Here is a 14,632-nt window from a genome sequence, read left to right as displayed (position 1 = left end):
TTTTTATTAATATATGAAAAAATACGATGATTATTTCTTATTTCGACAATAAAAACCATCAATGAGGTAAATAAAATTACGATTTTTAAGCATAACAAAAAATGCTGCCAACAAATAGAAAGTTACTTATGGGAGTCAAACTGATATGCATACATTATATTAAGGATATTCTTAAATATCAGTTGCAAGTCACATTGTGTCCAGTGGGTAATATTTTACAATATCTATGCACAGAAAACTCAATAAAGTAATTCTGATACTGTAAATTCAGAAATTATTGCGTGCACTTATTATTGCGATTTTTGAAAAATGAACAAAAATGCCAGATTAATTATTGTGATGTCAGGAATGCGAGTTCTTATTACTGTAAATTCAGAAATTATTGCGTGCATTTATTATTGCGATTTTGTCATTTTAGACTAAAATGCGGTTTTAATTTTTGCGATATTGAGAAAAGTCCTGTTTAATTCACATAAAAACTTTCAAAATGCGTGTTTAAATTATTGCGATTATAACCCTGTCGCATTTTTCGCAATAATAAAAACATCGCAATAATTTCTGAATTTACAGTATTGCGATACTCACTCAGTCGCATAATTCGCATTTATAAAAACCTCGCAATAATTTCTGAATTTACAGTAATTTTTTTGACTTTTTTATGCTTGGTTGTCCTGTCAGAAATAAGCATAAGTTCTGGTCTCACATTTTGACGTTGCTGATAAACATATCCTGACACCTCTGATAACTTCTCAATTATCGTCACAAAGCCCTGGAATTATGGAGCAACTTAGCATGATTGTATAGGAAGAGGGGAGTATGATAAGAAGCAATACTATTATTCAAAGTCGGTTCAGATTTTTGTTTACTGCAAAGGTAAAAAAAAACATTTGTTCAAATTAATTATTTGGGGCAAGTCAAATAGATGTTACCAATAAATCAGAGATTTCTTTTCAATGAAAGTGCATTGTTAGCTGTAAATTAGTAAATTATTTCCTGTAAGGCATTATTATCCTTGTAATTCTCAAAAAATAAGGCCATGAATTTTTCACTTCGTTAAAACTAAGAAGGGTGGTGCTTTACTGATATAAACTGACAGTAAACAATAAAATATTTGAAGTAAGTCCATTTTGTCATGCCAAAGTTTTTTTTTATAGTTTCCTATACAGTATGAGTTTTGCTCATTGTTAGAGGACTATAGCTGTTTACATTCTCTTACTTAGGTCTTGGGTTGATATTTGTTTCACTGGCCATCATACCAAATCTCCTTTTCCCCCCATATTCTAATGACGTTCAATTCTCCATAAAATTATCTCTTCTAGAACAGGGCTTAATTTTATTGCGATAGAACAATTAAAAACAATAAACCTTACTTCAATAAATGAATATCAATTTTAAACTAAGCACTTTATTATCTTGACATAATTTACTCAGTTTATGAAGATGAATAGAACATGAATCAGGAAAACTATTTATGTAATTCACATGTAAGACTAGTATGTTAATTGATTGTTAATTTATTAAGAGATAACTGTATAGTATTTTAAATTGGGCCTAAGTAAAATGTAGGTTTTACTGTAGGAAATAGAGTTTACCTATAAATGAGGCACCACAGAGCTAGGTAAACAGGTATTTTTTTTACCTTGACCAAGCTTAAAATACATAAGAATCATCTCAATTCTAATGCAATTAAGACATTCCATTTGTCATTATTTTGTTGTAAAAATTAGATAGATAGAAAATTTCACGAAACTTTGTTCTTGTCTATGACCATTTACAGTCCGACTTGATAGGTATAATTCTGGTGCCAATTGGAAACGCTGGAAGGTTTTGGAATTGAAGTACACATCCGAATGAAGGTGATTTTAAGGTGGGAAATTATTGTTTTGATTATTATGTTTATCAGTGAAGAAATAGCATACCAATAAATTCCTAAATTCAAAATGGCTGCTTCTCATTGTTACAGATGGTTAACCATGGAATTTACAACAGCAAAAGATATGATGTTGTCCAATCAAAATAGTCATTACAAACCAATTGCATTATAATCTAGATTTATATTAACTTAAGTACCAACAAGAAGTTCCAGTTGCATATATACCTTTTTATCAACAATTAATTGTTTCTTTGTCTTGATAAATTTTTGAGAGCTTTTTCCATTGATGATTTCTCATATAATTCGTTTCTAATAGTTATACAATGTATTGAGTAAAAGTGTTTATAAAAATTGGTTATGAAAAAAAACCTTTTAAAAGATGAATATTCATAACAATAACATAACAAAAACAACCTAAATCTATTACAGTAGAAAAAGAACTGTTAAATGATATAGAAATCCGAACATCCAAAAATATCCCTTTTACCATTTTGTAAACATGTTTTTTTGACATAATATACAATATTGTGATATGTACTGTGATAGTAAAAACATAGATTGGACGGTATCTCATTAACACATATATATATGTCTTGTATGAACAATAAAAAGAAAATAATATACTGGACGGTTTCTCATATACTGACAATACAAAAATGATTGGATGGACATTTAAATGTATGCATAGATCTTCTAGCTTCCTTTGGTCTTGCATCTTTATATGTGACACTTTTCGTTTCGTTTACTCCAAGGTCATCACATGTCAGTCACATGATATTACATCATGTGACTCATTATTTATTATGTGCAATATTATCCTATTTTTCTGAATAAATCATCCTTTCCCTTGTAACATTCTGACAAGTTTGCTACAGTGTGAATACACAACACTACTTGATCCATTGTTGCTATGGAAACTGTTTATCAACAAACTTTGTGTCTTAGAAGACCGTGACAATGGTCTTGGTGTTGTGGCAACTGATATGGCGTTTAGTTTATCTACAGCCTTCTGATTCATCATTTCCTGAAAGATAAATATCAGTAAATGATTGTTTAATCCTTGTTAGAATACAAAATAACCAGGATGTTGTTGTCTGCTTATAGTTTGGACTTAGAATAACATCCAGTAATCATGGTTTCAAAAAAACTTTGAGCCAGTCTGACATTTTTTTTTGCCTAACCTGTTTTTAAATTCTATAAGTCATTGAAGCCAATCAGGGTATCCATTGGGGAATGAAGGGCCATGAATTTGGTCAGAACGCCGGGATTAAAATAACTGTACTATTGATATGGATTCTGTGAACAGTAACTATTATCTTGATAGGTATTTAGTTAACTGACGTCTGTCAGTGCATCGTTTGGAACATCAGCAGACTTACATTTGACCATATCTTTTGTTAATACAATAAAACTCTGATGAGATACTTTACTTTTGTTTTAAATAAACAGTTAACACAGAGATATGTCTCGCCTATTTGTTGTTTTGATAATGCAAATGTTGAAATTAAAATAGCAATACTTTATTAATATGTAAGTTATGCAAATATTCAAAGTCAATGAACCATGACTGAAGGTACAGGGCTAAACAATCTCCATGGAAATGAGATGTGCCAATACTAATACAACTGTATACTAAATACCACTGAAATCTCATAAGTTGTTCCCTTTAAACAAATACAAACATTAACTTGTAAACTATGTAAAAGTTTCAAAGTCAATGAACCATAATGAGAGGGTGGGGTTATATAATCTCCATGGAAATGAAACTTGCAAATGCCAAAACATTTGCATACCAAATATCATTGACTTAACAGTAATGGTTCATCTTAAACTGACCTAATCACAAACTAATACATGTAAATGAAGCAAAAGTTTAAAAGTCAATATACCATGACTGAGGGGGCGGGGACAAATAATCTCTGTGGTAATGAGATGTGCCAATGCTAATACAACTGCATACCAAATATCACCGACCTACCACTAGTGGTTCACCATAAACTAGACCTTATCACAAACTAATACATTGTTGCCGACCCTGGAAACAGCATACCTATGTCTCGCTTTTCGACACCGTCAAGGCGAGATTAAAAGCATGTTATCTTATACTGGATGTTGACTTGACAGCGATAAAACATATAAGAAAGACAGACTACGTGAAATCCCTGTACATTTTTGTTGAGCATTCTCCATGTATCGATATGCTTTACAAGTGTTTTGTTACCGATATCAGAACGCTTTACATGTGTTTTGTTACCGATATCAGAACGCTTTACAAGTGTTTTGTTACCAATATCAGAACCCTTTACATGTCATGTGTTTTGTTTCTGATATCAGTTTAAGTAGTTCTTTCTTCCAGTAAATAATTGAGACAAACATAAGATAGCATTTTTCTCTCTCATTTTAAAAGCTTTCCAATTCATAATTAAATTTCACATCTGTGTGAACATCACACTTGTACTTATATAAACAATGTGGTTCTGGTTTTTTTAGGCTCAAAAACCTGCTTAATTTATTGTTTTAATATTGCTTTGACAAACTAAATAATTTAAATCATTTAAACATGAGAAACAACTTAAAAACGATTGACCTATGTTAGGTAAAAAAGTATTAACAAAAATACCAAGGTAAATTCAAAAAGATGGAACGAATGGAAAACAACTGTCATATTCCTGACTCGGTACAGGCATTTTCCAAAGAAAGTAGCGGGTTTAACCTGCTTATTAGTATAATAAATAGTTAAATATCAGCTGTCAGACAACCGATCTACCTTGATAGTAACAATTAATTTAATGAGGCTTTTTTTTGTTAGGGCATATTTTGTACAATAATTAATATAATATCTTCCGGTATTATTTTTATTTGTCAATGTGTTGGTTGCAAATATTCTGAATGGACATATAATGAAATCTGTAGATTACATTTATAAACCTGAAAATTAAATTATTGAAAAGGCAAACCAATAGAAATAATGTAAAAGAATTATACAATAAATATTGAAGTTTTAAATGGTTGAATAACACCTAGTTCCTAACACATGGTAGAGAACAGAAAAATGCTACAATTTTTTAAATCCCTCTGACTTTTTAAACTTTTAGTTACGCACATACTTTTAGCATAGATATTAACTTTTTTCATGCATGCCAAAGAAAAGTCAAATACTGACTTATGTTCAGAAATGTCATAAGATTTGATCAATATTACCTTTTTAAGTTCATCTTGTTGAGACAAGGTACGTAAAGCGAGTATGGCATTAACTTGTACACCCTGATTCTGATCATGACATGCAAGATCTAATAACCTAAAATAAACAAGAAAACCATAGCATTAACTTGTACACCCTGATTCTGATCATGACATGTAAGATCTAATAACCTAAAATAAACAAGAAAACCATAGCATTAACTTGTACACCCTGATTCTGATCATGACATGTAAGATCTAATAACCTAAAATAAACAAGAAAACCATAGCATTAACTTGTACACCCTGATCCTGGTCATGCCAGGCAAGATCTAATAACCTTAAATAAACAAGAAAATAATGGCATATGGTTATACCTACATCATTTGGTGTGTTGTGAATAGCTGTATTATTGGCAATCATATCACATCTTATTTTTATATAAAAGTATGTAAACACAAATTGGTGCTCAGCGGGCAAAACTGAAATGACAAAAATTGTGTGAAAATATTTCTAGATCCTTGGTGTATAAAATGTTTAACTATGTGTATCTAGCATGTATAACTATGTGTATCTAATGTGTATAACTATGTGTATCTAATATGTACAACTATGTGTATCTTATATGTATAACTATGTGTATCTAATATGTATAACTATGTGTATCAAATGTGTATAATTGTGTATCTAATATGTATAACTATGTGTATCTTATATGTATAACTATGTGTATCTAATATGTATAACTATGTGTATCTAATATGTATAACTATGTGTATCGAATGTGTATAATTGTTTATCTAATATGTATAACTATGTGTATCGAATGTGTATAATTGTTTATCTAATATGTATAACTATGTGTATCTTATATGTACAGTACATTCCGGTTATTTGCATAGCCTATTTGTCAGACGAAAATATGCAATTAAGCGGAGTATGCTTATATCCGAAATGCCAAATTACGGAGTCAAACAACATCGATAGTGCAGATCAGTAAAGGAAATCCCTGAAGAAAGATGAACGTCCATAATCCACTTACAACATATCGAATGCTTATTTATTCTAATAAAAGTTATTTGTCTAATGTCATACATGTTATTTCATTGTGTATTCTTTCAATAACGTTTATAAACACATTTTGTTTTAGTTTATTTACGTACCAACTTTTCCTTTACCTGAGATACGAAAATAAAATTTTTCTAAAAATAGATTTGTTTCTATGACCCGGATGTACATTGTTACGGTCTGATTAAAATAAACTGTTTAACAATACTACACAGTTTATAATCATTTTTAACCATAAATGTGTAATGAACTGCCTTTGATATGCAGTATTTACCGATTGCACAGTGATGTAACACTGTTACTTTAACCTCTTTAGTTTCGTATATGCAAAGCAGTTAACAGGTAATGGGGCCCTACACGTGTTATTTGCTGGACATGAGTGTTGAAAGTGAGAAAATATAATAATTAGAAGTTAATGTTCTTTTCAAAAAATATTAAAAATAAAAGATTGATGTATAAAATTCTTCAACCAAATATAAATGCCCTATACAATTTAACATAAGTGTAGATCACCCCAAGCCGAATTACGAGATTACACATTGGATAATGATCGATAATTAGCAGGTGTTATTGTTTTAAAAATTCACCCAAAATGTAATCTATGAACAATGTTTGAAATCCAATCAATAATTAACACCTTTTGAGATAGAATGGTTGTGTTTTTACAACAATCAGCTGTTTGACATTTTTATGACCTTGAGGCTTAAAATAGAACATGGGAAACTTTACCTGTGTACACATCGAGGCTTATTTTACAATCATATAAACACGAAAGAAACTGTTTTAAAACTTTATTTAAATAACACAGAATAATAACGAAAATTATGATGCATTCAAGAAAAATATACTTACCAAATTGCCGTTTCCGGTCAAAAATCTCTTCAGTTTTAACTAAGCATATCTAGCTGGCGATTATTTTCTATGCAATTAACCGAAATGCCACTTGTAAGGCTATGCATATAACCGGACAATTTAACATTAGATGAATGGGAAATGGTTTTGTGCAGGAGAAAAGTATGCAATTAACCGAATTATGCTATTAAGCGGTATGCAATTAAGTGGAGTCGACTGTATAACTATGTGTATCTAATATGTATTATTACATGCATCTAATGTGTATAACTATGTGTATCTTATATGTATAACTATGTGTATCTAATGTGTATAACTATGTGTATCTAATATGTATAACTATATGTATCTAATGTGTATAACTATGTGTATCTAATATGTATAACTATGTGTATCTTATATGTATAACTATGTGTATCTAATGAGTATAAATATCTGTATTAAAATGGATATCTTACCTTGGAATAATTTTTTGTTTCTTTAGTTCTAAACATAAGACATTTGAGTGTGCACCTAAATTACCACAAGCACCTGTAAAACAAAGATATGGTGAACATATGAAGTTGATCAATATTTCTTAATATATCTTTGATGTCAAAATCATAAATATCATATTAATGTGAACTATTAAAAGAAACAAAATTTTAAGTTACATAGCTGTATAAAAATTACATTAGAAAATAAATTTACACCTCGACACCAAAATCTAGATTTATGCTACAATTAAAACTAAAGTAAATTCAACATGGTCATGAAGGGAAAGAATCATCTGTATTGTATTTTAAAGGAATAACAGATTGAATGGTAACTTCTTTAAACTATCAACACCAATACAATGATTATAACCTATATGTTAATCTTTTTACAGTTTTTAAGGTAGAAAAACTTTCTGAAGCATCAAGAAAAAAAAAACCCATAATATATTGTTTTTGTTTTGTGACAGCACCATGAACATACATTCTATACCTTTTTCTTATTTTGTATCTTTAATAAAATTAGGTATATAGTGTAAAATTGAGAATGGAAACAGGGAATGTATCAAAGAGACAACAACCCGACCAAAGACCAGAAAACAGCCCAAGGCCACCAATGGGTCTTCAACACAGCGAGAACATCCAGCACCTGGAGGTGGGCTTCGGCTGGCCCCAAAACAAAAATGTATGCTACTTCAGCGAAAATGGATGTCACACTTGATTTTGCTATTTCCTGAAAGAAAAGTGCTGTAAACAGCTTAACATTCACGATATCTGATTCCATTATATCTGCTAGTTACATTCTTTCTCTCATTTTGTATTGTGAAGGTCGGTGGTTCTCTCTTGATTCCTCACTCAATAAAAACACACACAATACATGCCACAACATAGCTAACAGTACTAAAAGTGGCATAAAAACACCATCAGTCAAGCAATCAATCATTTTGTGTTGTTGTGTTGCTGTCTATTTGACAAATACCCCATATTACCTTCTATTTATAAATAACATTTACTGTTGTTTTCTTTCATTGTTTTTTTTTATATAATGGTAAGCATTGAAGTTTTGATATACATTTATAGATATTATAAAAAAACAAAATCAGTATAATAAAACCTGTCTTAACTGAACCCTGACTAAACCACACTTGCTCCAAAGTCCTTAAATAACAAGAGCACCAGTGGTGATGGGGTTATGTTTAAACAGCTTTCAATGTACATTGTAAAATAAGAATTTTTACAATACAACTTTATTACTTACTTGCAGCATTTGCTTTAGTTTTAGACACAGGATCCCTCAGAAGTTCCACTAACAATGGTATACAAGGTTTTAGCTTTACATAAAGGTCTCCATTGTGATAGGCTGCATTACCTATGGCATAGCTTGAACCCTAGAAGAAAGTGTTAAAACACAATTAAAAAGTTTACATGACCAGAATTAAATCTGTTATCTAGAGGGGTTTGTTGATTGTGTCAGGTCATAATTTACACATGCAAAATAGCTTAAGTTCTGATCAGCCTTGAAAGTCAGACATATGAACTTTTCTTATCTGGCTCCAGGTCAAGAACCAGGCCTGTTATGCTTAAACCATCAAAATAGTTTACTTTTTATAATTCATCATAACTTTTCATTCAATATTCCTTCACAAATAATTCAGTCAATTTTTAATTTTTTTTTAATTCATAAAGCTGTGTTACTAGTAAATCCCTTGATGAAATTATACTGATGTACTGGGTACATTTTGTTAAATTATAATGAGTTATAACTACTATACCTTCCTAACATTTGGATCTTCATCCTTTAAACCAGCTATTAAACCATTCAATAACTTTTCCCTGTTTAAAAAAAGAAGAAAACTGTACAAAAAGTATTTTCTAAAGCCTAAAGAATTATTTGGAATAGATAATGTATATAGCCCTGTTGTGTTCTTACCTTTATATGTTAACATTATGCATACAATTATAGAGTTTCTACCTGTTTATGTGTACACTGTATATGTGACTATATAGATTTTCTACTTTTGTGTACAATGTAGATTTGACTGTAATGTTTTTCCTACCTTTGTTTGAGTACACCATACATGTGACTGTTATGTTACCTATCTTTGTGTACACAATACATGCGAATGTTACCGGTATATTACCTATCTTTGAGTACACCATACATGTGACTGTTATGTTACCTATCTTTGTTTGAGTACACAATACATGTGACTGTTACCGCTATGTTACCTATCTTTGTTTGAGTACACAATACATGCGATTGTATCTGGTATGTTACCTATCTTTGAGTACACAATACATGTGACTGTTACTGGTATGTTACCTATCTATGAGTATACAATACATGTGACTGTTACCAGTATGTTACCTATCTTTGAGTACACCATACATGTGACTGTTATGTTACCTATCTTTGTCTGAGTACACAATACATGTGACTGTTACCGGTATGTTACCTATCATTGTTTGAATACACAATACATGTGTCTGTTGTGTTTCCTACCTTTGTTTCAGTACACCATACATATGACTATTGTGTTTCATAAGATTCCCCACCAGACTGCAGGCTCTTGATCTGACTGTTGCTGAGTTATGTTTGATCAACTTTAACAGTGGATCATAATCTCCTACAAATAAGTAAAATCTTTTAAAATACAGTAATTTTGATGAATATTCATAAAATTATTCAAATAACCATATGACTTTTGTTGATTCAATTTAATTTTTCATTTGTTGATTGAAAACAAACATATCTTTTTTTTTTCATCATAAAAACATGACAATAATAAATATAATTTTTTTACAAACTTGATTTACAAAATATAATTTTATGTTTACACAACTGTTATTGTTACTTTTAAAATCTTTTCTCATTTAATCATTCTTTTTAATCCTTACTTTTATTAACATGCTGACACATATAATACACCTAGAACCTTATGTGCTTCAGAGGACACTCTTTATGTACCTCTCTCGATCTTACCTTTGCTGCCATGAAACACAGACTTGACAAATGGTGCATGCTGGGGAGACATTCTGACAAGATGGCTACAGATAGACACTACATCACTGACAACAGTTGAGGATGTTGACTGTGTACACTGGGACAACAGCGATACAGTCTGCCAAAAAAAAAAGGACAATCAATTATTGTAACATATGATCAAGTTTATTCAATACACTGGGACAACAGCGATAAAGTCTGCAAGACAGGGTCATTTTCTATAACTGTTTGTTTAATTCCACTACAGGATGTATAAGAAATTGGGGTTGACAGGCACTTTGTTTTTTCCAAACATATATAATATCTTAAATGATTGTTTCTTTGTCTTCTCAAAGACAAAAATACGATAGAAAGCATGTGTCATGCTTCCATCCTTGTTTTTATGCTGTTTAATAAGACCATTTGGAAAAAAAACTAAATTATGTGATCAGAAAACAAGGGAGCAGAAATTTTGAGTGAATTTTGCCAGGATTAATAAGATTAGCTAAGTAACAAAATATGTAAAAAAAACTTGCAAATTTATAACCAACTGCAGTTTCCAAATTCTTCATTTACTCTCCTTGACAAAGTATAGCTTCTTTTAATCATAAATAAACTCAAAATTTAAAGTCTCCCTGCGTTTGAAAATATTATTTATTTGATGAATAAAAATTCATGAATATCTTCATATTTTGGAAAATATTGCTTAGAAACAGGACATCTTCATATTAAACATCAGTAATTTGTGAAAAATAATTCACTAGCAAATTTATTTTAATTTTTTCATGTATAAATTAAAAAAAATAAGTGAAAGAAAGATTATTCTCCTGAAGTTATTTTTCATTCCTCCATGTTCTCTGAATTTGATCAAAACCATAACACATGCATAAAGAATTATTTTCACAAAATGTTATGAATATTTTTTCAATTAGAAATTAGTTAGTTATTTTATTACCAATATCAATCTACATTTAGAAAGTACACTTGACCTCTTACCTTCTGCTCTTTGACACATTTACAAAACTGTTTGAGGAATTGCTGACTGCCGAGAACCAGTCGTAACATCAGATTGATAGGGATTTCTAGTTGCTCATTCTTCAGATACTTTGTACAGCAAAATATAAGTCTTGGGAGGAGACTGGCATTAAATAAACACCTATATAATAAAACAAAATATTTATATAATGTCAATGAATAAAGGAATCCAAAATTAAAATTATCTACACAAAATGCAATATAATTTTCGAATATATATAACTTAGTATTGATAATCACATCTTCTATATTCTCAATTGAATTTATGCAGAAATTGTCCACCAAATTTAGAAGAGAGTTGAGAACTTGTCCTATGGCGTTGATGCTTTTCCATAGTCGAAGTCTGTATGAAGACTCTTGGTGTCTATTTGTGTTTAACTTATGTAGTTGGATTACTGTCTCTTTAAAGTTCATACCACATCATTCATGTAAATTTTCAATATTAGGCCCAGTAAAAAAACAAACTTTCACATGGTAAGAAGTATCTGTACAGCTTTCCAGTTATATAAACAATATGCTTTTGCCTTTCAAAATTTTGTTTTGTTTTACATTTATTTCTTCCTTCAATTAACACTAACTTTTAGAAATTCAATACTTATTTAAAGTCAAATTCTTCAATCAAAAATTTATGCTTTCCAGTACTTAAATACTTCTCAAATAAGGTATATAAAAAGGATTAAAAATTTACTGTTGGACTTGATGAAGCAGCTCCTCTGCAATATCTACAGCAAATGGAAAACAACATAACTGTGTGACCTCTAGTATCATGTCAGCTGTCAACTGGGGACCGTCACAGTGAAACCTGTAATAATATATACATGTGTAAAACATATGTGTGACCTCTAGTATCATGTCAGCTGTCAACTGGGGACCGTCACAGTGAAACCTGTAATAATATATACATGTGTAAAACATATGTGTGACCTCTAGTATCATGTCAGCTGTCAACTGGGGACCGTCACAGTGAAACCTGTAATAATATATACATGTGTAAAACATATGTGTGACCTCTAGTATCATGTCAGCTGTCAACTGGGGACCGTCACAGTGAAACCTGTAATAATATATACATGTGTAAAACATATGTGTGACCTCTAGTATCATGTCAGCTGTCAACTGGGGACCGTCACAGTGAAACCTGTAATAAAATATACATGTGTAAAACATATGTGTGACCTCTAGTATCATGTCAGCTGTCAACTGGGGACCGTCACAGTGAAACCTGTAATAATATATACATGTGTAAAACAAATGTGTGACCTCTAGTATCATGTCAGCTGTCAACTGGGGACCGTCACAGTGAAACCTGTAATAAAATATACATGTGTAAAACATATGTGTGACCTCTAGTATCATGTCAGCTGTCAACTGGGGACCGTCACAGTGAAACCTGTAATAATATATACATGTGTAAAACATATGTGTGACCTCTAGTATCATGTCAGCTGTCAACTGGGGACCGTCACAGTGAAACCTGTAATAATATATACATGTGTAAAACATATGTGTGACCTCTAGTATCATGTCAGCTGTCAACTGGGGACCTTCACAGTGAAACCTGTAATAATATATACATGTGTAAAACATATGTGTGACCTCTAGTATCATGTCAGCTGTCAACTGGGGACCGTCACAGTGAAACCTGTAATAAAATATACATGTGACCTCTAGTATCATGTCAGCTGTCAACTGGGGACCGTCACAGTGAAACCTGTAATAAAATATACATGTGTAAAACATATGTGTGACCTCTAGTATCATGTCAGCTGTCAACTGGGGACCGTCACAGTGAAACCTGTAATAATATATACATGTGTAAAACATATGTGTGACCTCTGTTATCATGTCAGCAGTCATGTGGGGACCGTCACAGTGAAACCTGTAATAATATATACATGTGTAAAACATATGTGTGACCTCTGTTATCATGTCAGCAGTCATGTGGGGACCGTCACAGTGAAACCTGTAATAATATATACATGTGTAAAACATATGTGTGACCTCTAGTATCATGTCAGCTGTCAACTGGGGACCGTCACAGTGAAACCTGTAATAAAATCTACATGTGTAAAACATATGTGTGACCTCTAGTATCATGTCAGCTGTCAACTGGGGACCGTCACAGTGAAACCTGTAATAAAATATACATGTGTAAAACAAATGTGTGACCTCTAGTATCATGTCAGCTGTCAACTGGGGGCCGTCACAGTGAAACCTGTAATAATATATACATGTGTAAAACATATGTGTGACCTCTAGTATCATGTCAGCTGTCAACTGGGGACCGTCACAGTGAAACCTGTAATAAAATATACATGTGTAAAACATATGTGTGACCTCTGGTATCATGTCAGCTGTCAACTGGGGACCGTCACAGTGAAACCTGTAATAATATATACATGTGTAAAACATATGTGTGACCTCTGGTATCATGTCAGCTGTCAACTGGGGACCGTCACAGTGAAACCTGTAATAATATATACATATATTTATTCATATACAAGATTTAAAGGGTTTTGTCAAAATAAAACACAGTAAAATGCAAACTTTCATTAACCCTTCTTTATTTAGCTTTTCTGAAGTCATAATGAGCCAAATTCAACCAAAATAAAGAAATTCAAGTGATAAAATCTACTTTGCTTCAATTATTTGACAGTTCTAAACTGAATTGACCACTCATTAATTTGACAGAATGAGCATCTGGGATGCTACCACAAGTAACTTTAACAGGTACCCCATGTGGAGCAAGAAATTTTCCTGGTAAGGCTCAGTTTGTGATATTCTATGTTCAGTTTTCTGTGTTCTTCAAAGGAATTTTTGTTTTATTTTGTTTGTTGTTTTTTTGTTCAGTATATAATCAGTCACCTCTTTTGTTTTAAAATGTGAATTTTTAATAAGTACATGTGGAGCAGGACCTGCTTACCTTTCCAGAGCACCTGAGATCATCCCCGGTTTTTGGTGGGGTTCCGTGTTGCAACAAGCATTATATTAAATCAATCCATTTTCATTTTAGGCACAATTCATATAGCACTACACTAGGTTAACTCGTATAGTTTTCTATGTTGTGTTTTGTATACTGTCTTTAGGTCTTTTTCTGATTTTGCCATGGCGTTTCAAGTTTATTTTCCACTTATGAGTTTGAATTTCCCATTGGTATCTTCTCTCTTT

General features: G+C 31.4%; 1 protein-coding gene across 6 annotated transcripts in view; it reads right to left on the bottom strand.

The window, feature by feature from the left end:
* Positions 1-353: 353 nt before the first annotated feature.
* Positions 354-14,632, bottom strand: part of LOC127711558 (serine/threonine-protein kinase 36-like) — a 55,741-nt gene continuing 41,462 nt past the window's right edge. For all 6 annotated transcript variants that reach the window (XM_052217643.1, XM_052217645.1, XM_052217647.1 and 3 more), the window contains 9 exons: positions 12,153-12,266; positions 11,426-11,585; positions 10,430-10,568; positions 9,950-10,073; positions 9,219-9,279; positions 8,705-8,834; positions 7,432-7,504; positions 5,075-5,171; positions 354-2,897 (listed from right to left, as the gene is read on the bottom strand). In XM_052217643.1, coding sequence (XP_052073603.1) covers positions 2,709-2,897; positions 5,075-5,171; positions 7,432-7,504; positions 8,705-8,834; positions 9,219-9,279; positions 9,950-10,073; positions 10,430-10,568; positions 11,426-11,585; positions 12,153-12,266 — 1,087 coding nt within the window. In that variant the 3' untranslated portion in view covers positions 354-2,708. The remainder of the gene's footprint in view (positions 2,898-5,074; positions 5,172-7,431; positions 7,505-8,704; positions 8,835-9,218; positions 9,280-9,949; positions 10,074-10,429; positions 10,569-11,425; positions 11,586-12,152; positions 12,267-14,632) is intronic.

Source organism: Mytilus californianus, unplaced genomic scaffold (genome assembly GCF_021869535.1).
Source record: "Mytilus californianus isolate M0D057914Y unplaced genomic scaffold, xbMytCali1.0.p SCAF_8, whole genome shotgun sequence".
Lineage (NCBI taxonomy): Eukaryota > Metazoa > Mollusca > Bivalvia > Mytilida > Mytilidae > Mytilus > Mytilus californianus.
The sequence above is the reverse complement of the archived record's forward strand: the minus strand, read 5'-3'. Positions and strand labels throughout refer to the sequence as shown.